At 46.7% G+C, this 25,589-nt stretch overlaps 4 protein-coding genes and 1 non-coding gene across 11 annotated transcripts in view; 4 read left to right on the forward strand and 1 right to left on the reverse strand.

Moving 5' to 3' along the window:
• aplp2 (amyloid beta (A4) precursor-like protein 2) overlaps positions 1–3,057 on the forward strand; it is a 36,374-nt gene extending 33,317 nt beyond the window's left edge. For 3 of the 5 annotated variants that reach the window (XM_029171464.3, XM_029171465.2, XM_029171469.2), the window contains 3 exons: positions 21–98; positions 959–1,114; positions 1,188–3,057. In XM_029171464.3, the coding sequence (XP_029027297.1) occupies positions 21–98; positions 959–1,114; positions 1,188–1,289 (336 nt within the window). In that variant the 3' untranslated portion in view covers positions 1,290–3,057. The remainder of the gene's footprint in view (positions 1–20; positions 99–958; positions 1,115–1,187) is intronic. The other 2 variants (XM_029171466.2, XM_029171467.2) reach the window with 1 other exon arrangement.
• Positions 3,058–3,461: 404 nt separating this feature from the next.
• On the forward strand, positions 3,462–10,605 carry st14a (ST14 transmembrane serine protease matriptase a). The gene is made up of 19 exons (XM_029171463.3): positions 3,462–3,844; positions 5,494–5,653; positions 5,933–6,063; positions 6,153–6,223; positions 6,301–6,458; positions 6,543–6,578; positions 6,699–6,933; positions 7,067–7,209; positions 7,281–7,384; positions 7,478–7,587; positions 7,674–7,813; positions 7,896–8,000; positions 8,090–8,194; positions 8,278–8,394; positions 8,473–8,598; positions 8,745–8,928; positions 9,065–9,336; positions 9,533–9,669; positions 9,775–10,605. Exons 1-19 carry the CDS (start codon positions 3,800–3,802, stop codon positions 9,931–9,933), a joined length of 2,538 nt encoding a protein of 845 aa, XP_029027296.1. The 5' UTR covers positions 3,462–3,799; the 3' UTR covers positions 9,934–10,605.
• Positions 10,606–11,159: 554 nt separating this feature from the next.
• On the forward strand, positions 11,160–17,082 carry dhx34 (DEAH (Asp-Glu-Ala-His) box polypeptide 34). Of its 3 annotated transcripts, XR_003787982.3 has the most exons (17): positions 11,160–12,176; positions 12,293–12,604; positions 12,748–13,002; positions 13,108–13,210; positions 13,355–13,572; positions 13,653–13,827; positions 13,941–14,134; positions 14,418–14,519; positions 14,598–14,861; positions 15,055–15,228; positions 15,361–15,466; positions 15,575–15,681; positions 15,819–16,085; positions 16,303–16,338; positions 16,421–16,494; positions 16,601–16,745; positions 16,869–17,082. XR_003787982.3 is itself a non-coding variant. In XM_029171462.3 (16 exons), exons 1-16 carry the CDS (start codon positions 11,475–11,477, stop codon positions 17,003–17,005), a joined length of 3,453 nt encoding a protein of 1,150 aa, XP_029027295.1. In that variant the 5' UTR covers positions 11,161–11,474; the 3' UTR covers positions 17,006–17,082. The 3 variants fall into 3 exon arrangements, 2 of the variants coding, with proteins under 2 accessions (XP_029027295.1, XP_055370241.1); XM_029171462.3 differs by having other exon boundaries at positions 11,161–12,176; positions 16,303–16,494; XM_055514266.1 differs by having other exon boundaries at positions 11,161–12,176; positions 12,377–12,604; positions 16,303–16,494.
• A 209-nt stretch (positions 17,083–17,291) lies between these two features.
• On the reverse strand, positions 17,292–24,381 carry spred3 (sprouty related EVH1 domain containing 3). Its single transcript, XM_029171471.3, has 6 exons — positions 24,106–24,381; positions 21,562–21,727; positions 21,245–21,413; positions 21,110–21,171; positions 20,869–21,027; positions 17,292–20,568 (listed from the first exon to the last, which is right to left on the reverse strand). The coding sequence occupies exons 1-6, from the start codon at positions 24,114–24,116 to the stop codon at positions 19,561–19,563; spliced, it is 1,575 nt and encodes a 524-aa protein (XP_029027304.1). The 5' UTR covers positions 24,117–24,381; the 3' UTR covers positions 17,292–19,560.
• Positions 24,382–25,084: 703 nt separating this feature from the next.
• trnap-agg (transfer RNA proline (anticodon AGG)) lies at positions 25,085–25,156 on the forward strand. The gene has a single exon. It is a non-coding gene; the product is annotated as a tRNA-Pro (tRNA).
• The last annotated feature ends 433 nt before the right edge of the window (positions 25,157–25,589 follow it).

A 25,589-nucleotide genomic window follows, 5' to 3' on the forward strand; every position in this document is an offset into this window, starting at 1 on the left:
TCCCCTGTCTGTGTTGACAGGTGATTGATGAGTCTCTGGATGTTAAAGAAGTGGTTTACAGTGCAGAGAGAGTCAGCGTAATGCATGATGATGAGCTGGTGAGTACAGTGGCGCCCTCCACAGGGCTCTCTGGGGAACTGTAGCTATGAGCAGTGGGGAGAGGATGAACGAAGGAGGGAGTGTGGGAGACTGCAAAGATGCCAGTTCTGCAATTTTCTAACTGACAAGAGAAAGATCAGCATCAGAACTGACCCCTAATCCCCTCTTTGGTCCGTGTTGTATGTTTTATATGGTTTGGTTCTTTCTGCATGGGTGCACGCTTGTTTTGTGAATGTATCTGAATGTACACATCAAAAAGTCTCAGGTCGTACGATGACTGTGAATCCACACAAGCCGAGCCCCGTTTGTGTGTGGGAATGAACAGTGAAAGGAAATCCCCGTCTACATGAGTGTGTGTCATAAGGGCACGTTGTGAAGGCAGGCGATGGTGGTTGTGTGTCTGTGTTGATCCTAAACCAACGGAGGCACTGAGACACGGTTCATGCATGCGTACACACGACTTACAGGTCAGTCCCGTCAGATTTACACTGGGATTAAGAGTGAAATCATTTCACGAGGCTTAATCTGTAAAAGCAGCGTTGATCCCAGAACGTAGCGACATCAGTGCAGCTTTCCACAAAGCGTCGACTCACGTCAGGCGATCTGTAAACACAGGAAGTTGCGCCTCAGCTTCCTTCTTTTAGCTTATGCTAAGCTAGGGGATCAGAACTTTTAAGCTGCATGTTACTGGGACCACTGGTCATAGTGGCAAAGCAGAGTCCAGGCTGCCAAACGTTAAAGTTGAGGCTTCGTGGTCCTGTTGTGCAGCTCCTCGTTGTCCTGTTGTGCAGCTGCAGTCAGGCTCGTGTTCGACCCTCTCACTGTCGCCCTTTCTTCCTCCCACCGTTTCCGCCCTCAGGAGTCGTACCGTCCCCTGGGAGCGGACTTCAGCTTCGGGAGCAGCGCCCTGATCGGCCTCCTGGTCATCGCGGTGGCCATAGCCACCGTGATCGTGATCAGCCTGGTGCTCCTGAGGAAGAGGCACTACGGCACCATCAGTCACGGCATCGTGGAGGTAAGTGGGTCAGAGACGGGGCGGACGCGGGACGCGGGCCAGCGCCGTCACGAGCCCTGTGTGCTGTCTCCAGGTGGACCCCATGCTGACACCGGAGGAGCGCCACCTCAACAAGATGCAGAACCACGGCTACGAGAACCCCACCTATAAATACCTGGAGCAGATGCAGATCTGAGGGGGGCGCCACGGAGTCCGACAACCAAGGAGGAATCGTACTACTGACCAATAACACACGATGCTATTGTTAAAATCGTTTGTATACATCCAAACTCCATATACTGGTTTGTTGAAAACAATCCTTAAAATTGCTACTACTGCTACTACTGCTACTATTGTACTATAGAGCTCATTTTGACCATGTTTCTTTTGAAAAGTGATGTTTCTGCCATTTTGCATTAGGGAAAATGTGATTCTGCAGATTTCTCTGTAATTATCGATACAGCTATCGCAGATCAAGATGTATAACATTTCTTCAGGCATTTTCTTTACTTTTGGAAAGTGAAAGGCAAATCAAACTGTGTTCTTAGCAGCCGTCATCACAGCGGCGTGGAGGCGCCACGCCTTGTTTTTCCATCACGCCAGTGGCGCCCACGCCGCCTCTGAAGGTCTGCTCCCAGAGATTTGATGGTTTATTTTGTTTCTTTTTCCTCTCAATAGATTGCTTGTAAATGAAGGTTCTTTGTACCACTTAAAATGTATAGTGAAACAACGAATGAGAAAAAATAAAATCATGTATTATTTACTTTCTGTTTTTTGTTATGATAACAGACAAAATATACATATACAGTTTAAAATATATATATATAAAAGAGTAGATGTTTTTATTCCACCTTTTTTCCAGGGAAGATGTTCCGTGTTGGTTTAAGGTTGGTAGCTTGGTGGTCATGGATTTGTTGCAGGCAGTCTGCTGAGGAGGAGTCGGGTCGGTGAAGCTGTGCACAGGCCCCCAGCTCAAACACTGCTCACAGAACCTCCTGTGGACCCGTGCTAGATGAATGTGACAGACAGTAAATGTGTGCTACATAGTTGAATGTATTGTGGAAACTTTGTTCCCTCTACTATGTATTTGTCAGCTCCGTTGAGGCTGTTTTGTTTTTTTCAATGCGGCGCCACAAATAGGTAGGCAGAAATTATACAAAGCAAAAACACAAGTACCCAACACTGTACCTTCACTGTTTTATCCTTGTGGATCGAAACAGGGCCGGCCCAAAGTACAACACCGATACAAATGACCCCCACGGATGCCAGAGGCTCCAAATTAAATTAACGTTTATATGATTGAAACCTGCTTAATGAACAAGAACATAAATATACAAAGCCTGAGTATTTTAACAAATAGTGTGAGTCTAAAGCAATTTGGGGGTAATTTGGTGGCGACAACAAACGCTGCTATGCAGATTCAGGGCTTTGGGCCACAGAATCCCTGGGGCCGGCCCTGGATCAAGGCCACCTGAAGACCACTTGGAGCTGGAGGGCTGTGCAGGCAGACAGAGACAGAAAGACGAGGCCTGGAGAGTCTGTTGTTCTAAAGGAAAAAAGGAATGAAACGATAGAAGGTGTATTTTTACAGGTAGACGATCCTTTTCTCTCTCTCTTACTATTGTCTTTGTATGCCTGTATAGTTGATGTTGCAATCATGGCTTTTTCCGGAGGACTTTCTGTGGTGTGCATTGTTCTTATATAAAATGATATGATATATATTTTTGAGTTTGTTTTCTTGTTTTCTATTTTTTTCTCTTCCTGTGACAGTATCTCTGTATGTGACTGTCTCACTATGCACCCAAACGGCTTCAATCGTGTTATTGCCTGCTTGATGATGGGAGGGGCCTGGGAACTAATATATTATGCATATTAGTGATTTAAAAAAAATGATTGAAACCAATGGAACAGAAACAAATTTCTGGTTTGGGGGGATACACATCAATAAACTCACAACTTCTGTACTGACGTGTCGTCTCTTCATGAATGGATGTGTGGAGGCGGTTCTGCTATAAATAGTCTTGTAGCATTAAATATGAAATGAAATTATGAAATATTGTATTGTACAGAAATATGTTGTTGTTCGTTTTAACGGGATGTCACACAGAAACCAGTTACTCATCACGGAAGCAGCAGATGGAGATGCGGTGACTCATGCGCCGATCCAAGGCGCGGATCGGCATCACGTGATAAATGATGTCCAGGCAGCTAATTCATGTAAACGTTTACCATCGATGTCATCAACCTTAAGTTGAATTTTTAAATAAATGTTGTTTCTGCGTGTTCGGAAGCCTCGGCTTCGCGCAGAGATGACGCAGCCTCACCTGTGAACAGTGAACCGGTAAACAGGAAGTAACAGGTGCGCTGGACACGCCCCAGAAACTCGACGCCTCGAAGCGGAAGCGGGTTTTCTGCTCGCTGTCGTTTCGGTGGTTTCCCGGTTTTGGTGCCGGAGCTCCGCGACGTTTTCTGCTCAGAAAAGCATCTGCGATCACCTTCGCGGACGAAGAGGGCTTAGAAGGAAGGCGCGGACGCGTTCCCTCCGCGTTCCCTCCGCGTTCTCCGTCGCTCCCGTGTGGGTACAGACACACAACCCGCTGAGGCCGCAGCCTTCAGCCTTCAGCCCGTGGGAAGCGGCTGCGTGGACGACCAGAGGTCACAGAAAGACGAGGGACGAGGATCAGGCTCTGCCTTTATTGGCTTTTCATGGATGCAATGGACACTGGGCTGAAATATACACCGGGTAGAACGGTAAGAACCTCGTGTTTCTGTGCAGGAAACAGTTTAAAGTCTTATCAGATGCGTTTTTTTTTGCCAAATACATGCACAGACCGTGGCAGTGAGTCTATGTGGGCTCAGCACAAACATATCAGACAGAAGTTGATCATTATCTTGTGTTTTCATTCAATAACTATACGTAACACATCACCGGAACGCCTTTCCACCCGAACATGTTCTTGATAGTTGTGGGAAACAACATCAGCAAAGTGTGTGTCTGCCATTTAGGACATTTTTTCCTATTGTACAAAGCAAATCCCTGCTTTGATAGTGTGTCAGTGACACGGAGCAGACGTGACGGGTCTCCTTCATTAGGTCTGGGGCACGTTGGCTCATAGTTTCACTTCGCTCTAGTTTCCTGTCCCCGTAACAGGTTTTCTCAGATATGAGCAAACAGGCCTAAGGAGCCTGCACACACCTACCGCAGCTCCTTTTCTCTGCTCCTCAATTCCAAGAAGCCCAGTGGAAAAATGCACCGAGCCATTTTCTCCATCTGATAAACAAGCAAAGCAGCGGGTGTGTCGTCGGGCCTGAGCGCCATGGAAGCATCCGAACCTCCAGCTTCAGAGAAGCTTCAGTGAGCGCAGTTCTCATCCAGCTCCTGCTTCGGGACCTCCAGGTTCTCCGGCCTGCTGTGACCTCCCCACTGTTCTGTAAAAATGAGTCCACGGTGTCGCATCCCTGTGATGAACACGAGGAGCTGTGTAAAGAAATGTCATTTCATATCAGATGATTTGTCCGTGTGGGCTAAATGAAACCCTCTGCTCAGACCGGGCCATTAGGAACAGATGATGGATGTGTAGGCGATTTACAAGTCTGCTGTCACAGAGCGATAAGCACGATGGATGAAATTAGGAACTTGTGTAAAGTTAGAAGGAAATTGTGATGTTGTGTAGCAGCTTGTTTTCACTGTATTTCAAGTAAAGTTCAGTTAGTGTTTAACACTGAGCCCATGAAGTCATTCGTCCAGTTTTCCTCCAGCATCTCGTCCTCAGACTTTCCCGTTCGCCTTTTAGAACAACAAATCTAAATCCTTCCTTTCATTGTCCGGTTCAAGGAAAGTTTTGCTTTGGGCTCATAACACTCCAGTGGCATTTTCTCTCTGTGGGCCGTGAAGTGGCCCAGTTTTCCGTGGGTCTTTCATTCTGCACCGCGGCTCAGTGAGCGCTCACAGAAACCAGTTCCCAACAGGTTTGACAGGGTTTGACATGGTGAAACTTTTGTCCTCCCCCCTCCCCCCGCCGTCTCACCTCCCTAGGGTTACGACGAAGCTGTGACTCACGCTCCAAGTTCCCTGCTGTGTTTTATAACGAGACTGGGATCTGTGAGTGGTGTGTTGTTTATGAGTAGAGCGTGAATTAAATGTTGTTTCCATTTAAAGGAAACGGACGCTGAGCCCCTTCGTGCTCTTTGGAAGCCGATCCTTTCAACCTGTAGGCAGCTGTTGTGGGACGTTCCTTGGACACAAGCGCATACTTGCTCCCTGCTGCTCTGTTGTATCTGCTCGTACACCACCCGTTCTAGTGTCTTCACCCTGTTTCAATAAGACCACGAGCTGTGGGTGTGTGAATCAATAAGTCGATGACTCCGCTTGCATTTACTCATCACTGTCTGTCTTCCAGGACAAGGATTGGGACACGAGTGTCCAGTTCCTTCCGGCGTCGGACAACAAAAAGCTGGAGAAGAAGAGGGGTCCGGGGAAGGTTGGGCTCATCGTCATCGTGGTGGCTGTCGCCGCTCTGGTCGCACTCGTTACTGGGTTGCTGCTCTGGCATTTCCGCCGTGAGTCTCTCTGAATCAAATCCACTTCCTGCTCCTCAGGATGATTTTTTAAATGAATTTCCAAAAGTGAACTTGTTTTGATAGAGATAGAATAAAACACATATATTGCGTGATTGATCCACTACAGGTGATTTGGAAATCAGTGCATCTTCATTAAGTCTATTTGCACATGCAAATGCCTGAAACTTGGAACAACAGATTAGCGCAGGCCAACACCTGTTGGAACATGTGAACCTTAAGGGGAAACGCACTGAATCTGGGTGTGTCTTCCTCCTGCAGTCCGGAAAGATTTGCAGCAGAAGAGGATGTACAGCGGCTCCATGCGAATCACCAACCAGAACTTTGTGGACGCCTACGAGGACCCGAACAGCCCTGAGTTCAAGGCGCTGGCGGAGCAGGTGACGGAGCAGGTAAACGCCGGCGCCGCCCCGCGGGTCACACGGACGCTGCTGACGTGACCTGGCGCCGGGCTCAGCTGTGGTTCTGCTCTGTCTTTCAGCTTAGAACTCTGTACGCCAAAGACACGCTGCTGGACAAACACCACGTTGGCTCCGAGGTTCAGGCTTTCAGGTGAGGCAGTGAGGAGCCGCTGACCGCGTTCGCAGCCCCGCCTGAGTCTCTGTGACGCATTTTGTTTTCGTCTGCAGCGAAGGCAGCGTCATCGCCTACTACCTGTCGGAGTTCAAGGTGCCTGCGGACCAAGTGGCTGCGCTCGACAGGTCCATGTCCTCCATTCCCAGCCTGGCGGCAAAAAGTGGAAAGATCGCGCTAGGCGGTTTGTTCGTGGATAATGTGACGACTGCAGGTGGTTGAAGAGCTCAAAAGCTCTGCTGTGGTTGTTTGTAGCTTCACTCTGTCTGACACATCTGTCTGTTGCTTGTTCTCGCAGCCGTCGATGCCCGCATGTTGTCGTACTCGCTCAATGGTAAGTGAGGTTGGTTTTTGCAGTGTCATCATATGTGGAAAAGAGTCATCGGCGTGTGTTCCAAAAACTGATGATTCGTTAGAATTTTTAGAGTTTTTTTTTTTCTTGCTTTTTTGTCAGATGTGAACAAGTTTTCAGAACATGCAAAGCCAAACCAAATCGGGCAGATAATGTCCCCCGGCTTCCCGGATAGGCCTTACCCCAACAACGCCTTCTTCCAGTGGCAGCTGAGAGCAGACCCCCAACACTTTATCGAGCTTCAGTTCGACACGCTGAATCTGGAGGGAAACTGCTCCAATGACTTCATCAAAATCTACGACTCTCTGGTGCCCATCGAGACTCGCGCTATGCAAGTGTGAGTTTCCACTTGGTCTCAAACAGTCACGGCTTCACCTTATCTCTAGCTAAACCTGGTGTGTGCCTTTTGTGGACTGAAAGCTGATGTGACCTAACGTGGAACTTAACCTGCGTCTGTGCGTTCTCACCAGGTTTTGTGGATTCCACGCTCACAGTCAACCTCTGAGGCTGCAGTCTTCTCGAAACGTCATGTTGGTGACGATGGCCACAAATAAGAAGAAGAACTTCCCAGGGTTTAAAGCAAGATACTCACAAATCCAGCGTGGGAGTCGAGGTTTGAAACGATGCCGATTGACACTTGCAGGCCTCATTTTGTGCAACGTCTAAAAGTTGTCACTTTTACAGCTCAAACATGCGGTGGCAAGGTGACGGGTGTCAGCGGACTTATCTCTTCTCCCAACTACCCCAGCTTCTATCCTCTCAAAACCACGTGTCTGTGGTCGATAGAGGTGAGACGCTGCCACTGAATTTACACATTAATTTTGTGTAAATGGCATTTGTGTCTCTATGTTAATTTGTCTTTTTATTTTTTTAATTTTAAGGTCCCTGAAGGTAAAGCAGTGAAGGTGACGTTCAAAAAGTTCCTCTTGTCTGAACCGGGTCAGAAAAGCAAGGACTGCCAAAAAGACTATGTCATGATCAATGGGAAGAAGTGAGTCTACGACATAAAACAATAAGTTATCAATTAAATATAAATACCTCTGGGCAAATGTCACTGATTGTGCGTCTCTTCTTTAGATTTTGCGGAGAACAACCAGACAAAGCGATCACAGAAAGCAGCAGCACCACCAACAAAATGGATGTGGAGTTCTACTCTGATTCGTCTTATGTGGACAGAGGCTTTGAGGCTGCGTTCGAAGCTATTGACATGAGTGATCGTGAGTCACTTTATAACTCTGGCGGTAATAGTTTGCGCTCTCAGTGTAGGGCAGGTCTCACCTTTTACCCTTTCATCCACAGCCTGTCCACGCAAATTTCAGTGCAGTAATCTGCTCTGTGTGAAGTCGGAGCTCAGGTGCGACGGCTGGAATGATTGTGGGGACATGAGCGACGAGATCGGCTGTGGTAAGTGGGACTAACACACGCCCTCGTATTCTTCCTCTTTGTTGTTATAATAATATAATGTAGTCATTTTTTGTTGCGTTTTCCTGTAGTGTGCGGTCAAAATGATATCAACTGTACAAACGGCCTGTGTAAGCCCATGTTCTGGAGGTGTGATGGCGTAAATGACTGTGGAGACAACACGGATGAACTGAACTGTAAGACACTCAACACTAATAGATATAAACACTGTGATGAGTTGGTTTGTTCATGCGATTGTTTTGTTTTGTGTTTTTTTAAGGCGCTTGTAAAATGGGACAATTAACATGTAAGAATGGCAAATGTGTGTCTGAGAAGAGCCACTGTGATGGAAGGGACGACTGCGGGGACGGATCCGACGAGTTGGACTGTCCCAGAGGTAGGGTCTACTTTTGGATTTGAGGTGCAGCAGGACAAAGATCAACCAAACTGAAACCTTCCTCCTCTCGTCCTGTAGCCTCTGGTGGCATAACCTGCACTGAGCTTACATACAAATGTAAAAACAACATTTGCATTAGTAAAGTGAACCCAGAATGTGATGGGCAACGGGACTGTGACGATGGATCTGACGAGGAAAACTGCGGTAGGTCACAACCAAAGTGTTAAACATGTTTTATATGGAAAATGTGTTATCGTAAGTTACTTGAGCCACATTTAAAGAACGCGGCCCAGATGTGAGCTCACGCGACACACCGGCACTTGCCTAACTTTATGACCGAACCCTTGCAGACTGCGGGAGGAATCGGTTCAAGTCATCGCGTATTGTGGGTGGTCAGAATGCAGAGGAAGGAGAGTTTCCGTGGCAGGTCAGCCTCCAAGTCAAACCGTACGGCCACGTGTGCGGAGCGTCCATCATCAGTCCAACATGGCTGGTCACTGCTGCTCACTGTGTACAGGACGACAGCAAAATAAGGTAGCTCTTACTTTACACACACTTGTATAGTCACTGCTATGTAGTTATAGAATACTAAGTGATCCATTAGGACAAAAAGCCTCTACTAACACAATGCTAACATGCACAACCCCCTGGCTTTTTTTTGTGTCTGCAGATTCTCCCAGCCCGGCACCTGGGAAGCTCAGCTCGGCCTTCACACCCAGCGGAACATAGCGAGCACTGTGGTGAAGAGGACCCTGAAGCAGATCATACCCCACCCTTACTACAACACGTTCACTTTCGACAACGACATGGCCCTGATGGAGCTGGACAGTCCCGTCTCCTTCTCGGACTACATCAGACCCATTTGCTTGCCAGCTGCCACGCATAATTTTCCCGCTGGGGACACGGTGTCGATCTCCGGGTGGGGTGCCACTCGGGAAGGAGGTCAGTTCTGATTACCAATACTCTTAACAATATTTAATATTTATAAGTGTTTAGGAAGCAGGTGTATTAATGTTTTTTCTTGTTTTTATTTTTTTGCTAATGGTGAAATTGCACCACCTAGAGGTATTTTAAAGACTTGGACGCTTAGTGGTGTTCGATATAAACTTAACTAATGGTCCCTGTGTTTGTGATTCAGGCAGTGCTGCCATGGTGCTGCAAAAGGCTGAGGTCCGAATCATAAACAGCACGGTATGTAACAGTTTGATGGCAGGCCAGATCACGTCTCGGATGCTGTGCGCTGGCGTGCTGAAGGGAGGAGTGGATGCCTGTCAGGTAATACAAGGCCCTTGAGCCTCGCGCCACTATGTGTTCTTAAGTCTTGTGTGAAGTGTTACCTGTACACTAATATGTAACTGTGCGCGTGTCCTCCACGCTCAGGGAGACTCAGGCGGCCCTCTGTCCAGTTCTGTCGGCCAGCATGCGTTTCTGGCAGGAGTTGTTAGCTGGGGTGACGGCTGCGCACGAAGGGACAAACCTGGCATCTACACACAAGTCACCAAATTCCGTGGCTGGATCAAAGAAAAGACCGGAGTATAGATCTTTGGGAAATGAAGTGGACATGAACACAAGCTAACATGGACGACACACAGACTTTCCACCTGATGACATCGACTCGTTGTCTTAGCTGCAGTGAAAAAACAAACTGATTGCTCACCTCAAGACCTCCACTGCAATTTTATGAGGGCAGGGTTTATTAAGATTGTTGTATAAATAAATGTTTTATTTTTATGTTTTTGTTTCTTGCTGATGTATTTTTGATAGCACAGATTTTTGACTTTATGTTACACATGTACATATGAAGTGTGTGGGGTTTTAGCCTGCTGTGCTGTGTGTGATCAAAAGCCATTTTAAGATTGTCCCACCACTTTTAATTGTTGTCATTGTTTTATTTTTACAAATTAAAATCAAATGACAGCTAAGTCATTCCATCTTACCTCCTATGGTTTGGTATGCTCTTAACTTTACACTTATCAGTTATTTTAGAAAAGTCAGTAATTCCTATTCTCATCATGGATGGAATGTGAACTATCACCATCAAACACAAGGTTTAGGGCTGGTATTTGATTGTCAATAAACAAATTAGAGTTTCCCTCCATGCAGTGCATCAGTACACTATGTCCCCTTTATTGTGTCTCTAATCTGTGTTTAAAATTTTTTTAGGAGCTTGCATTTTAGGATGAATTTATTCTAATAAAACCTACAATTCTTTATGGTAGAATTCTTCAGTTTCCAAAGTAGAGCATTTGAGTATGTAAATGCATTTGCATGTAAAAGATTCATAAAAATTAAAAATAATAGTGTAGGAGTATCTATAATGTACAAAGGTAGCTACTTGTGTACTTATTAGTTTGAATATGCACCTTTGAATTTATTAGAAATAATAAGTTACTTTTTTTACTAAATAATAAAATTGAAGGGTCAGAAATGTGCTCCTTCAATTAATATTTCACGTATTATAGAGCTGCTTGGTAAAACATTTTTATATAATTATATGTAATATACAATTTTGAAACTGTATGAACAATCATTTGAATCCCCAACGGGAAAAAGCCGAAGGGAGTTACCTATCATATTATGCAGTAATGTATTCTATGTCATAACATTGCCGGATACCGTGAGAGTTACTTTAATGCAGAGTACCTCATAAAAGCACTTAGCAATTGGCGTCATGTTATTATATCTGTAACGTTAAAGAATGTGTATCAACCTCCAGAAAAGAAGAGTGTGACGTATACCGGAACATTTTAAGGAACGGAACGGAAACGGTCCAACCGTATTATTGTTCCCCCGGTCTTTACTATAGTTAGAGTCGTCTTTGTGCGCATTTTACCCTCTATTATTTTGTTGTTGTCCAGTGATCGCGTAATAGCACGTTAAACAATAGAAATGTATTTCTGTCTGTTCATCTTATACGTGTTAATACAGATTCAGATGTAAATCATTTGGACGCGTTAGCTAGCCTGGGACATTAGCTACGTAAATCTCTAAGCATGTGGACTTTATGTATCTCACAGCAGATAAACTTGAATCCGGTCTGGTGTTTTAGATGCAAGTGACGTTTAACCTTCACCGTGAGTATGGATGCAGAAAGGCGGAGAGAAAGTCGAAGCTGGGACTGGGACAGTCCGCAGTGCCGAGCCCAGCTGGACGAAATCTTTTTCCGCCAGCATGATTACATCCAGGCAGGCAGCTCGGAGCATAAAGAGTTCTGGGCCTTCTTTGAGCGCTTCCAACGGTTTAAAACAAAGCGGGACATGTCTGTGTCGAAAGGAGGCAGCAGCAAAGAGGACAGAGACGGGAAGGACAGGAGGAAAACTGGACATGTTGACCTCGGCCTCCCTAAAGAGTACGACGCTCGCTACCGGATCAATGTGTCTGTGTGCACTAGGGATGTCGAGGAGCGTGTGGGAAAGACCGAGCACAGAAGCAAGCATAGATCCTCTGGGCCTGGCAGTCAGGAGATCTCCGACTTCCGCCTTACCCTCCTGCATTTCCTAGACTTCAACCAGAGACAGAGTTTTGGAAAACTGGCAAAGCTGCGCCGAGAGCAGAAAAACCTGCCCATCTTCCATTACCGGGACAGAATAGTGGAACTGGTTCGAAGTCACCCTGTGGTTGTGGTGGCGGGGGACACGGGGTGCGGCAAATCCACCCAAGTACCTCAGTATCTTCTTTCAGCTGGCTTCAACAACGTAGCCTGCACTCAGCCTCGACGTATTGCCTGTATATCTCTCGCAAAGAGGGTCAGCTTTGAGAGTCTCAATCAGTATGGCTCAAAGGTTTGTCACAAACCGTTAAATACAAGTTCATTCCTCTTTTGTTGCATGTTCAGCTGTCAAATAGATCAGTTGTACTGTAAAAGCTTTTTCTCACAAAGTGGTGTCCTGACTTTCAGGTGGGATACCAGATTCGCTTTGAGACAACCCGAACCACAGCCACCAAACTGCTGTTCTTGACAGAGGGGCTGCTGCTTCGACAGATCCAGCAGGACAAGACACTGGCTCAGTACGAGGTGGTGATTGTGGACGAGGTCCATGAAAGACATCTCCACTGTGACTTCCTTCTCGGGGTGCTGCGCTCACTGCTCTCTGACCGCCCAGATCTGCGTCTCATCCTTATGTCAGCCACCATCAACATCAAACTTTTCTCTGACTATTTTAATAGTGCGCCGGTGCTGCAAGTACCAGGAAGGTTATTTCCTATACAGGTAAGTAGACAGCATCAGTAATTAGTAACACCTGCCCCTTTTCAGTAGAATCAATATAATCACTTTAAGACCAAACAAAAGCACTGTAAGTATAAAGAGCATAAAACATCCCGTCTTTCCATCTTGTCTCTGTCTGTACTCAGGTGATATACCAGCCGATTCCACCTGAGGAGCAACCCTCACGTTCAGAGAAACTGGATCCCAGACCGTATCTGCGCATCCTGCAAGGAATTGATCAGCGTTATCCCCCAGAGGAGCGTGGTGACCTGCTTCTTTTCCTCAGTGGTGTGGCAGAGATCTCCAGCATCCAGGAGGCTTGTCAGGTTTACGCCACGCACACACGCCGCTGGATAGTTCTGCCGCTGCACAGCACCCTCTCACTGGCCCAGCAGGATAAGGCACAGTCACCTTTGTTTATTGCAAATTGACATATTGTTTATAAATCTGATGGGTTAGTGTTAATTCATGGTGTTTTAAATCTTTTTTATTATTTTAATCTTCAGGTTTTTGACATTGCTCCTCCTGGAGTGAGGAAGTGCATCATCTCTACCAATATTGCTGAGACTTCAGTTACTATAGATGGGGTGCGATTTGTTGTTGACTCAGGTATTCGAAAAGAAGTTCAACCATCACTGTGTGTTCAAATTGTAAATTTGTTATGAATGTCCATAAATAGACCAAATTTGCCAACTAAATCTGATAAGTACAACTGCTATAAAATAGATTGTTTTGTTATTCATTCTTTCTCAGGGAAAGTAAAGGAAATGAGTTTTGATCCAAAGGCTAAGATGCAGCGTCTACAGGAGTTCTGGATCAGTCGAGCCAGTTCTGAGCAGAGGAAGGGTAGAGCTGGTCGTACAGGTCCAGGGGTGTGTTACCGCCTGTACGCTGAGTCTGATTACGACGCTTTCGCACCTTATCCTGTGCCTGAAATCCACAGAGTGGCCCTCGATTCTCTAATTCTTCAGGTTTCAAGAACAACAATCATCGTTTATATTTACCTATTTTTAAAGTTTAATGCTTCATCGATGTCCTTTTCTTTCTGCAGATGAAGAGCATGAGTCTTGGGGATCCGCTTTCTTTTGTGTTCATTGATCCACCTCCAGCTGCTAGTATCCAGACTGCAGTTACTTATCTGAAAGAGCAGGGAGCTCTTGACAATCATTGTGAACTGACCTCTATTGGAAGTTTATTGGCTCAACTGCCTGTTGATGTGGTCATAGGTAAGGTCTTCTACAAAAATCCTTCAAATAAATAATAAAGTGTCTGTTTTGTTCAAGTGCTGCACACTTGAAAGCAGCTTCAAGCAGGTGTGTGTATGCCTGGGTTCATTTAGGGAAGATGCTGGTGCTTGGCTCATTGTTTAACCTGGTGGAGCCTGTGTTGACCGTTGCAGCAGCTCTCAGTGTTCAGTCACCTTTCCTGCGCAGTTCACAACAAAACCCAGACTGTGCCACTGCTCGCCAGCCTCTTCACAGCAACCAGGGAGACCCCTTCTCCCTCCTCAACACCTTCAATGCCTGGGTGGAGGTCAGTAAGGACAATATTATAGTATATAATAATAAATAGTATTTATTTATTTATTTATTTATTTATTTATTTATTTATTTATTTATTTATTTATTTATTTATTTATTTATTTATTTATTTATTTATTTATTTATTTATTTATTTATTTATTTAATGTATTTATTATTATATATAGTATATAATAATAAATAAAAATTATATATATATATCTATTGATCGATCGATAGATAGATTAATACAATGATAGTAGTGCATTAAATAGTTTATCTTTTGAATTCAACAGGTTAAAGGAGAAAGAGGTGGTGGTTCAAGGAAATGGTGCAGGCGGAGAGGCTTAGAGGAGCAGCGACTGTATGAGATGGTCAACCTACGCAGACAGTTTAAGGTAGGTTGCTGACTCTATAGCTCACAAAGACAAGTCGTTAAGGTGACACTCAGTGTGGACTTCCTGTCTGGGTAATAGGACTTGCTGAGAAGCCATGAATTGCTGGAGTCAGAGGACTGCACTTCCTCCAGTGGTGACCGTGGACAGCGTAGGGAGAGGATAACAGAGAGGAGGAAGCTGCACCAGATGAAGAGAGATCATGAGCAACAGGAGGGCACCAAACGTAAGGTCTTGAAGCTGGAGGAGGGCCAGGACGGAGAGTTCTCATCAGGATCAGACACAGAGGAAGCTGGCAGACGCAAAAAAAGCAAGGAAAGCTCAGGACAGGACGTAGACATACAGGTGAGTGCAGTGTATCATGGGAAAGGGTTGTTCCAAAGCAGCACACCTGTGTCAGTATAAACAAAAAATATTAGGTTGTACATGTTGCTGTTATGAGTCTGGCCCCTTTACACAGTAGACACGAATGTGCCTTTGAGTAGTTTGGAGATATTTATGTGCTGATCTGTCTATGGTGCTGTTTGATCTGAAACAGGAGGTGAAGTTCAAGTTGCGTCACAACGTGACCGAGCTGCAGGAGGCTGTGGGCGTCAGTCAGGACCTGTCCTCCCGTCAGCAGGCGTTGCTTAAGCTGCTGCTTTGCAGAGGCCTCTACCCTCAGCTGGCACTGCCTGACGAACACAACTCCACCCGCAAGGACTCTGACCAGGTCAGGCCTCCTGCTGCACCCATGCCCCTTTCAGAACTCTAACTGATTTAATAAGAGGAAAAAATCACTTCAGTGAAGTGTTCAAATGAGGACTGAATTAACTACGTCCGCTTTCTGTGTGACATTATGTAGGTTTTTCACACAAAGAATAAGCATGGAGTTGTGGTCCATCCCACCAGTGTGTTTGCCAGCGATCCAGAGGTGTTACAGGTTCCTGAGGATAACGCCAGTGAAATGGGTAAAAAAACAACGTGGAGTTTTCCAGCACAGTTTATGTATTATGTTGCATTACGTACATTATTTCTCCCATCTCTCATCTGACTTTGTCTCTGCCTCCGGCCTTAAGGCTCTGATAAGAAGGACAGCAGTAAACACCAGCTGCTGGCCTTTGTCACTCTGTTGGAGACCAACAAGCCCTATTTGTCCAACTGTGTACGAGTTCCAGCGTTGCAGGTTAGTACTAGATGTAGGGTTTCCCATCAGAACCTGCTCATCCTATTATACGCCTGATTATTGTGTCTTACATCATCTTATGGTACATATTGTGGTTTATTCCTTACTTCATGCTTGTATCTGTCTTTGTTTATTAGGCTCTGCTGCTAGTGGCAAACTCTGTGGACAGTAACGCTGACTGCACGCGCCTGGTGATCGACGGCTGGCTGGAAGTGGAGCTCAGGGAAGCGGAGGAGGCGCTTAAGGTGCTGTCCTCAGCTCTGACCCTCAGGGCAGAGTGGGAGCGCATGCTACAGGCCAAGCTGGGACAGAACAAAATGGAGGACTCTGCAGTCTCTGGGGTGACCCGCAAAATGGTGGAGAAGTTAAGTGATGGCCTCGTGCGCTTCCTGCTGTACACTGAGGTAATGAAAGTGGCATAATGTCGGTCATACACACGTTGAAATTGTTTGAAACGGTTATTTGTACTTCTCTGTTGTTACATGTAATGTGATTCTGATGTGCTCTTCCATAAGTCATGGAACTGTACATGCTTTTCTTTTTTACTCTTCATGTATATCTTTGTCCAGTGGTATAGTCTCTTTCTGTACCTACCTCTATAATAATTGCCTTCTCTCACAGATAACTTACAGCCTGCGGCGGCTCGCAGCTCTCCAGGTGCAGAACTTATACATTGGCCCTCGATCAGAGTCTGAGCTGTGTCACATGAAAGCTCTGGATCTAAACCCGCTGTTTCCAGGAGCCGAGGCCAAGCCGGACCCCATTAAAGGAGGCCTGCGTGTCACCAGCTTCTTCACATACAACTGTTTGGCTGTGAGTCAGTCTGAATTGGTGGCAGCCTTGTACTCTGGCAATAACATAGGTTAGAGCAAGATGGCAATGAATTGTAATGTGATTCTGGTGTTTCCACTATTTGCAGGACTCGAAGGACCTCTACAGTGAGTGTTTGCGCACTTTCTGGAGCTGTCCTAACTGTGACCTCTACATGCCACTGACTCCTCTGGAGCGCATGCAGCACGAGGCCACCTGCAGGCCAGCAGGAGAACAGCAGCAGCTGGAGGAAGGTCAGGAATTTCTGCCTTGATTTGGAAATATTGCTTGTTAATAACTCCTGGATTGCAGATGCAACAGCTAACACCTAAATGAATAACAAAAGACTAATTGTGTGTATTTGTTGTGGTTTTCAGAGGCAGAAAAGGGAAAGACAGGTTCTGTGTCAAGTCTTACTAGAGTTTATCACTGTGACGTCTGTAATGAAGATCTGAAGCTCACTTCAACAGAGATTCTCAAACATAAAAGGCAGCACATGTATTCTGCAAAGTGACAAACCATCGCAAGCTAAATGACATTAAATCCAACCTGTGTCTGTGTGACTTCATGGAATAAAGATATTTTATGTAATATTTGTCTATCTTACTGTTACTACTTAGCACGAGGAGCAGTAGTAGCACTGCCTCCCTCTAGCGGCCACTGGGTGAATGTGCTGCCGCAGGATATGAAGCAGATAAATGTACTGTTGTAATTTCCACATTACCGAAGACTTTGGTAAAAAAAACTACAATAGAAATAGTGCAAGACAATAAAAGCACACAAGACAGAAGACAACACCGTTTTAAAATATAGAGTGAGGGTTTAATAATGATACAAACCCACGATATGTAACACCTCAAAGCAGCACATTGGCACAAAGTCAGAAGTAAGACAGCACGGAAGATAAAAACCTGTCTCAAAAAAATAAAGAATCCGAATAAATATCTCAATAAATAAATAAACGGGTAATATCTCAATTACTTTGAAACTAATAAATACGTACATTTGAAAATATGCACATTGGCAGAAACCAAAAACCAAAAAGTCAATAGTACTTAATACAGAGTTACTTTGAAATCATAAGGTCTTGATTACTTAAATCAAAAGGCACATTTATTAAGATGTAAGAATGGGGCCTGCAGTTGTGATCGCATGACTGTCAGTACTGTACTCGAACGCCGGTTCTGACCAGAAGTAGCAAACTGTGCAATGGCTTAACTAGTTCTGTTTATCTGCACCATTCAGTGAGCTTGTGTTTGTGTGGGTGCCGGTCTGTGCGTTGTGTGTGTGTGTGTGTGTGTGTGTGTGTGTGTGTGTGTGTGTGTGTGTGTGTGTAGGGGGTTATGGCATTGAAGTGACCAGCTGAGACCATGTCTTTCTATCATGTTTTTTAAGTGGACCTCCACCGTTGGCAGGCCGCCCCAACCACGAGGTGGAGCGCTCATTAGCGTCATGTCTCTGAACCCTGCTGCCTGATCGCTCACTTAAAGTCACTTTGGATAAAAGTTCTTGGCTAAACCTAAAACGTCAATTATTCTGCTGAAGCTTCTGAAAAGTTCATTCTGCCGTAATTCACGGTAAACCAGGTGATGTGACGTAACCACCACTGGTTAAACAGTGTTACACTTTAAAGGAGAACGCCTCTGAGTGATAATGCTAAGTGCATTCCAATAGTTATTTTAGCATTTACTGAACAAAGCTCACAGAAAGCCAGATGCAAGCGTGTTGCATTAACCATTAAAATGATATTATAGCTTAGTATCTTCCTGGCACCAGAAAAAGTTAAGGGACAACCAGACGGATTTCAAAGCGTCCCCGGTGGGTCAGCATTGTTTGTGAGTCGAACGGTTGAGCAGAGTTCATTTAAACTAGCAGCTTTGTTCAGGCGTCGGACCTTAAGCGACACAACGCGTTAGTCCAAACCAAGTGGCCTCCACTCATCTCACCAGGTTAACGCTCGTGGTGTCAGACAGTGTCACGTTTGATGTGAGCGACCAAAGCTTCACTGCACGTAGGGTTTTTTGGTTGCATCTCATTCGAAGGCCTGGACGCCTGCAGAGCGATGGCCACAGGCTCGGCTTCTCTTTGGGGCTGGGACTGTACAGTCGTGTACATTAGGTAGAATAGACTCGCTCAGAGGCCTCAGTTGTAAGCACCTTGACTAATTCAACAAGTACAGTGAGGTGTGATGGTTTCTATGATTACTATTGTAAATATGAAAGGATGTGTAATGTGAGGGCGTAATGTTGAACACACATTCTTGATTTTTTTTCTTCAAAAAACTAAAATAACCGTGTTTGGTTAGAAAGGACCATAATGAATCACATTATGATTTTAAGTCTTTGTGGTTGTCATTGCAACTTCCCTTAATAATTGTCCCTTTGCATTTCCACTTTGACCAAAAGACAACACTCTCAGATGCTCCTGCTTCCTTGAAGGCCCCCTCCAAACCGCTACCCACTCCCGTTTTCCTGCGTTTCCAGGCTTTGAATAACATCTGAGGTAAAATTAGAGGTAAAGGGTGACGTCTGTTTATCTGGCTGACGAACAGGCCAACATGAAACAAATCACTTCCCCAACATCTCATGTTTGTGAATATGTGATCGTGTGTGCCATTGGGGGATCCTGTTAATATTTAGTTGTACATTTAATAAAATATACCAATTGAAATTATAACAATCATATATATAAACATCTTTTGTTTTTTGTGTTTTTCTTCCTAAATAAAAAAAAACAAACATTTGAAACAGAGTACACGTCATCGTTGCCTCTTCCAGCGATGTAGTCTCTGGCCACCAGTTCGAGTAAATCCACTTTAAAGGCTCCGGACGGTTCCCACAGAGCCTGGTCGGAGTGTAGTGCACCTTGAGCAGGCACGGACCAGTGAGGAAGGCCCCAGGGCGGAAAGAGAGAGAGTGGAATGCAGTGGACGGTCGTGGGGCCTTCGAGGGCCGCGTCAGAGGTCAGAGGTCATTCTGGGTGTACTGGGACATGCTGCATCCCTGCAGGTGCTCTGCCCATTCACCACCCCCCCGGTCCGGAGAACCCCTCCCATCCCCCGACCTGGCCTCATCGCACCGCCTTGTGCTTTCCCCCGCAGCAGCCACACCTCTCGCCACAGCGCAGGCAGGCGCGCAAAGGCAGGTAGCAGCACATGCAGGGCACAAACAGCGACAGGGCCAGCAGGGCCAGCCAGCGGGCACAGCAGAGGGGGTGCGGGTGCCCCCCCATCGAGTCATCGCACGAGCAAGGCTCCCAGAACTCCCCCTCAGAGTCCGACATGCAGTGGTAGAGCAGGCTCTCTGCGCACCACACACAGGTCCACTGGCGGAGGCAGTGCAGCGCCGGGTCCGGGGCGTCGCGGCATCGGCCCCGCCCGTTCTCCGACGCGCTGAACACGGAGCGGCAGTAAACGCAGCGGGAGGAGCACGACGACGAGGCCTGGGGGCACGGGCTGTCGTCGTCGGGGGAGATGACCCCCGGGTCGGCGCCGCCGCCGCTGGCCCCGCCTCCTCTCTTACGAGTCCGCGAGCGGGGCGTGGCCAGCGAGGTGTGGATGCAGCACGGCGAGGGCGAGCCTTTGCCCGTCTCCTGGGGCGACCCGGCGCCGGAGGACACGCCCGACACGGCGTTGGGCACCGACATGCAGGTGGGCGACGACGACGACAGGCGCTGCGCCGCCTTGCTGTCCAGGCTCACCGTCACTTCGCACCCGGCCGTCCCCACTCCGGCGAGCTCCTTCTCAAAGCGGACCACGCACAGTTCTGACTTGTCCTGCAGGCTCCCTCCGCCCCCCACAACCACCCCCCCAGTCAGACCCCCAACCATAGTCCTGGTGGCGCCCGCCCGTCGGTAGTCCTCGTACCCTCGGGAGCCCCACAGGTCTTTGCAAGGATCCACGCTTCGCAGGTCCCCCTCCTCCAGAAGAGAAATGGTGGGTGAGAGGGGGGAGAGGGGGGACGAGGCCGGGGGACCCACAGGAGGAGTGGGAGGAGCGGGAGGTGGCGGTGGAGGCGCCGGGGGATTCAACACCGTCGTGATTTGCGATAGCTGGTGCTGTCCCGGCCTGGTGTGGATCTGTGGGACGGTATAGGATTTCAGAGTGAGTCGGGAACACTGTGTTCTGTAACAGGGACCACAGCGTTTGTCACAGCACTGATCTGATCATACGTGATTTAGCAAAATGTCAGCAGGAAGATTTAATTCTGCTTTTACTTCCTGTGGTGTAAATGATGGTCTCTGTCGTACATAAGGAAGGAGACCGTTAAAGCAGTCCAGCCTCCATCCTTTCCATTGTTCTGACATCTTGAGATGAAGCTCATTCTTCTCTGATCAGGCTAAGGCTAACATTTTGACCTGATGCAGAAGCACATCTACCTGAGCAGGTGTCTGAGTGGTGACCGCGTGGCTGGACCCGAAGCTGAACTCCTCTGAGCGCACGAAACAGGTGGACGACGACTCGCTCGTCACTATGGTGATGGGTTTGGGAAGCATCTCCTTCCTGCTGTTGGACGACGACTCACTTCCTGTATGGGACTGGCAAAGGCTGCGTGTCACCCCACACACATAGAGCAGCAGGGACGGCACCGCGGCCCGTCGGTGGGCACCACATACTCACGGCTTGACCGTCGTCCTCCGTGTCGGCCTCTTCGGGCGTGGAGGAGGAGGGCGAATCAGAGCCTTGGCAGGAAAAAGGAAGTGATTGACTCGTTCTTCTAACACGCGGCCACGCGTTACGCCACCGGTTTCCTACCTCTGTCCAGCTTGTCTAGAACCGTCTGCAGCCCCTTCTCGAAGGAGATGGCGTCCGCAGGACTCTGGAACGTGAGGCCAAACTTTCGATCTTCGACTCGCCAGTGATGGAAGATGGGGTTCACCTTGTTGTACACTAACCCTCGTTGCACCGCACACTCCAGCACCGGCTGCAGACGCAGACGAGAGCAAAGGATTGACTCACAACCCACGTCACGCGTTTCCTGAAACCAGGCCCTGCCCAACATGAATCTGGGTTCTGGGCGCTGAGGAGCAACATGATGCCAAAAGACAGCCATAACACACGCACACACTCACTGCTCGATCTCGTAGCCGCTCTCCACGTATGACGTACTCCCTCCGCCCCCTGCCGTCGTGGCTGCGCCCCTTACATATGACCACGTGACTCAGGCCTCCGCCTCCGAGGGGAACCCAGCCGCCGCTGGAGTCGTCACGTGTCATCACCACTGCCCGAACACGCACACTGTCGTGGGAATCGGGAGAGGAGGATTAGACACGCCATGCAAGTGCACACAATGACACACATTGCATCTGTATAACACAAAATGTAAAGCTGTGATGACTGATCCCCCTCATCCGTTGCGTGGGTGACACGCTGAAACGGACGCGTGCGCGTTTGCGTTGCACACTTAACCAGACAAAGGCGAATGTTTAACCCTGATCCAACAAATCATGATGGAACAAAAGTCACGGTGTGATGTCATCGCCAGAGACGCCCCGGCTCCACGTAGATTGGGCCTGACAGCCTTTTCCCGGTGAGCGACGGCGTCTTCCTCCGCCGCTGGCGCACAGACGCTACCTGGACCTACTGCGCCTGTGAAATTCTGACGCTACGTGAAGAAGTTGTCGAACCCGACGGGTCCGTGTGTCGGAGCAGCTGCAGAGCTGCAATAGGTCCTGCCACGTTAATGAGCAGCGGAAACGCGATGAACGTCGGTCAGAGTCGGCTTTTACATTCACGTGAAAAAGTAAATAATTCATGTGTAAAATATTGATACTTTGGTCTCATTTGAACATTAACGCTGACAGTATGAAAATAAATGCGATGTCGCTGTCGGTGCTCCGTATTAAAGAGTGGCCACCGTAACTGGTGAGCGACTTCCGCCCTGGTTGCTCGTAGTTACGGCAGCTGTTCGAAGCAGCAAGAAAGCGCGTTAGCTGTAATTGTGAAAAGACACGTTAAACGTGCGATCTGAAGAAACACCAACAAACCAACAGCTGCTGCCGCAAACTTAGCAAGACCATAAAATAACTGAATTATAATAACTGGAAAATTGGTTGCGCAACTCAATCATGGCTCCAAAGGCAAAACGCAGAGGTTTGACATTTTTTTTCATTAAAACAGTTTGGAGCCATTGACGAGCAGACGCACGCGCGCCTCATTCTCTTTTAGCTACGTCCGTAACGACAATACGAACGGCGATCAAACTGCGCCAGATTACGTCCTGTAAATCTCCAAAGACTGTTCCTCTTGTTTAAATATTGTAAAAACGTCAGGACATTAATAAAATATTGACAAGGCATTGACAAGGGCAGCTAACGAGCCGCTTCAAACAGCTGCCGTAACCACGAGCAACTAGTGCGGCACTCGGAAGTCGGTCACCAGTTAACGTGGTCACTCGTTAAAGCAGAACACGGGCGTTCGCGAGCGGAGAAATGGCCAAATGGAAGGAGGGAGGGAGAATGAGTGTTTCCCAGATAGATGTATCAATGAACGCACCCATTCGCCATCAGAGGCCCGGGCATTCTTGCAAAAGAATAAGCTCTGCCCTCGCCAGTCGATTGAATAATTCAGCACCGCAGTCGACATGTGCGCGTGATGCACGCACAGCAGCGTCTTATTGTGGTTTTCGAATCACACAGCAGTTTAATTGTCTAAATTATTTTTTCAGACGAGTCCCTTTTCTCCGTTCCGCTCATTAACACACCCCGATATCACGTTATATGGTTTTATGAATGGATACAGCAGGACTGGATTCGACAACGCGCTGTGCTTCGCCTATATAAATATATATACACACATATATACATTCATATCACCAAAATGTACTGGGTCTGAACACAATGCAATGCAATCGCGTGTGAAAAGGGGGAAGCAAAAAGAAACGAGTGGGTGAGAGAGGATGGAGAGGAAACCAGAGATGGGGGGAGGGGGTCGATTAGAAGGGAAGGAGGAGAGGAGGGGTGAGGATGAGGGAGAGCAAGAGCGAGCGAGCGAGCGAGCGACAGAGAGAGAGAGAGGAAAAAAATCACATTTCATTCATAAAGTTTGTCTTTAAAAATCATAATGAAACCCCGAGACACGTTGATAAAAATCACAACGCCTCCATCCCTCCCTCGTTTTACTGTAGCCATGTCTTGAATGACGCGACGCTGGCCCCAAACTCGCCATATTTCGCCTTTTTTCCTCCCCATACATTTTACACATTGGCAGATTGCGTGACTGTTTTTACCAATGGCTAAACGCGCATTTAGTTGAGAATTTTCTCAGAGCTCAAAGCGGGTTCTTTATTCCGTTTAATGTTAATTCTTATTATCTTGGCCATTTTACGCTCGTAGATCTTGTTCCAGTCGCCTGAAAGCAGATCCACATGTAGGTGGATCAACATTTATTACATTTGGCGTGGATATCTCGGAAATGGGGTGTATGCTGTTGAGTCAAGACTACGTAATGGTGTTTTTATTCTCGGCAGCCTGCTGAATTGTAAGAACGCCGATTGCAATAACAGTGCATGATGCTGAGTTGGTGTAACATTGATGGCGGTGGCGTTATTCCCATCCGTCTTGGTGGATGGTAGAATATATATGTGCAATATTAAAAATCAAAATGTAAGGACTTACTCGCCCTCCATGGCTCGGTGTTGCCCGCCGCTTGCAGCAGCCCACCCCAGGGTCTCCTCTCTCTCTTTTTATCCTCCTTTCAGGAAACACTCACAGACACGCTTACATTCTTTCTCCATCCGCTCTCATTTTCCTAATCTTTCTCTCTTTTCCTCTCTCTCTCTCTTGCACTCGCTCTCCCTCTCCACCTTGATGTCGTTTCGGTGTATCAGGATAGGCTTGAGGTTGCAGCAGCCATTTTCCGCTGGCAGCATCCTCCCTCTCTCCCTCCCTCCCTCTCTCCCTCCCTCCCTCTCGCTCTCTCACTTTCTCTCGCTCTCTCCCTCGCCTGTTCCCTGTCTCACTCCAGCTGTCCTGAGCCAACACATCCGCACTAATCATTGACAGCGTCGTGGTTTAAGGTCGTTTTGCCACGTGATTTTTATTTTTATATATTATTAATTTCAACATTGAGTAACTGTCACTCAGTGACGTAGGTATGAATCGATGAGGAAATCAACAGCGGCCTCCGGTTGATCCTCTAAAAATCACGAAACAAGTAAATACGTCAGTTCTATGTAAAACACCGATAAAACACTTTGATTTTACTTCTATTAAAGTTTAGTATTTTTGCTTTGTTGTAAAAACACGAACTTATGGCTAAAATGTTATATTTAAAATGTTATTTACCTTGTAGCTGTGTATATTGTAATCTTGTGTTGCTTACCTACAATATGCTAAGGCGGAAAGAAACTGTCCTTTTAAAAACTCCGGCGCTCGTAACAAAGATTTCAGCACCACGGACAGCGGCAGCCTCGCACTTAAAGGAACCGCGTGTTTAACTTTAAAACGTCTTTGATTCATTAACTAGTGACAACGCAATTCACGACAAAACGAGAGGAGTAACTTATATAAATTATAATAAATCAATAGCAACAGGATAAATTGAAAAACGGACAAAAATCTGTGAATTACAGTACTAGAGTGGAAGATCTGTCATGGCTCGTTGGTCTAGGGGTATGATTCTCGCTTAGGGTGCGAGAGGTCCCGGGTTCAAATCCCGGACGAGCCCGTTTTATTCTTTCCACTACCTTTAGTTCTTCACCCTATATGAATCATAGGACCATTGCTATCACTGACAATCGCTCTTTACTACAAAGCTGTGTCTTCTTCCTACATTTACTACTGAACCATTCTCCATATTATCTTTTACCTCTTATATGATCATAATATATAATTTATGTAAAGCAAAATGGCTCTCACTTGTTTTCTTCATTTAGCCCTGTTGATGTGACTCCACCAAACAGGTAAGTATCACAGGTAGAAGCTTTATTAGACGCTGGGTTAAACTTGACACTTACCATTCTGTTGCTATCAGCCTATTGTCTCCAGGGAAAACACCATTATTAACCTGATACACTCACCTAAGATGTTGTTTTAAAAGGCTGTGTATTAAATCTTTAATCTTTAAACAATAAAAAAAGGTTGCTTTGTTTTTCAGTAGC

The sequence above is a fragment of the Betta splendens genome, chromosome 13, assembly GCF_900634795.4.
Source record: "Betta splendens chromosome 13, fBetSpl5.4, whole genome shotgun sequence".
Taxonomy (NCBI): Eukaryota; Metazoa; Chordata; class Actinopteri; order Anabantiformes; family Osphronemidae; genus Betta; species Betta splendens.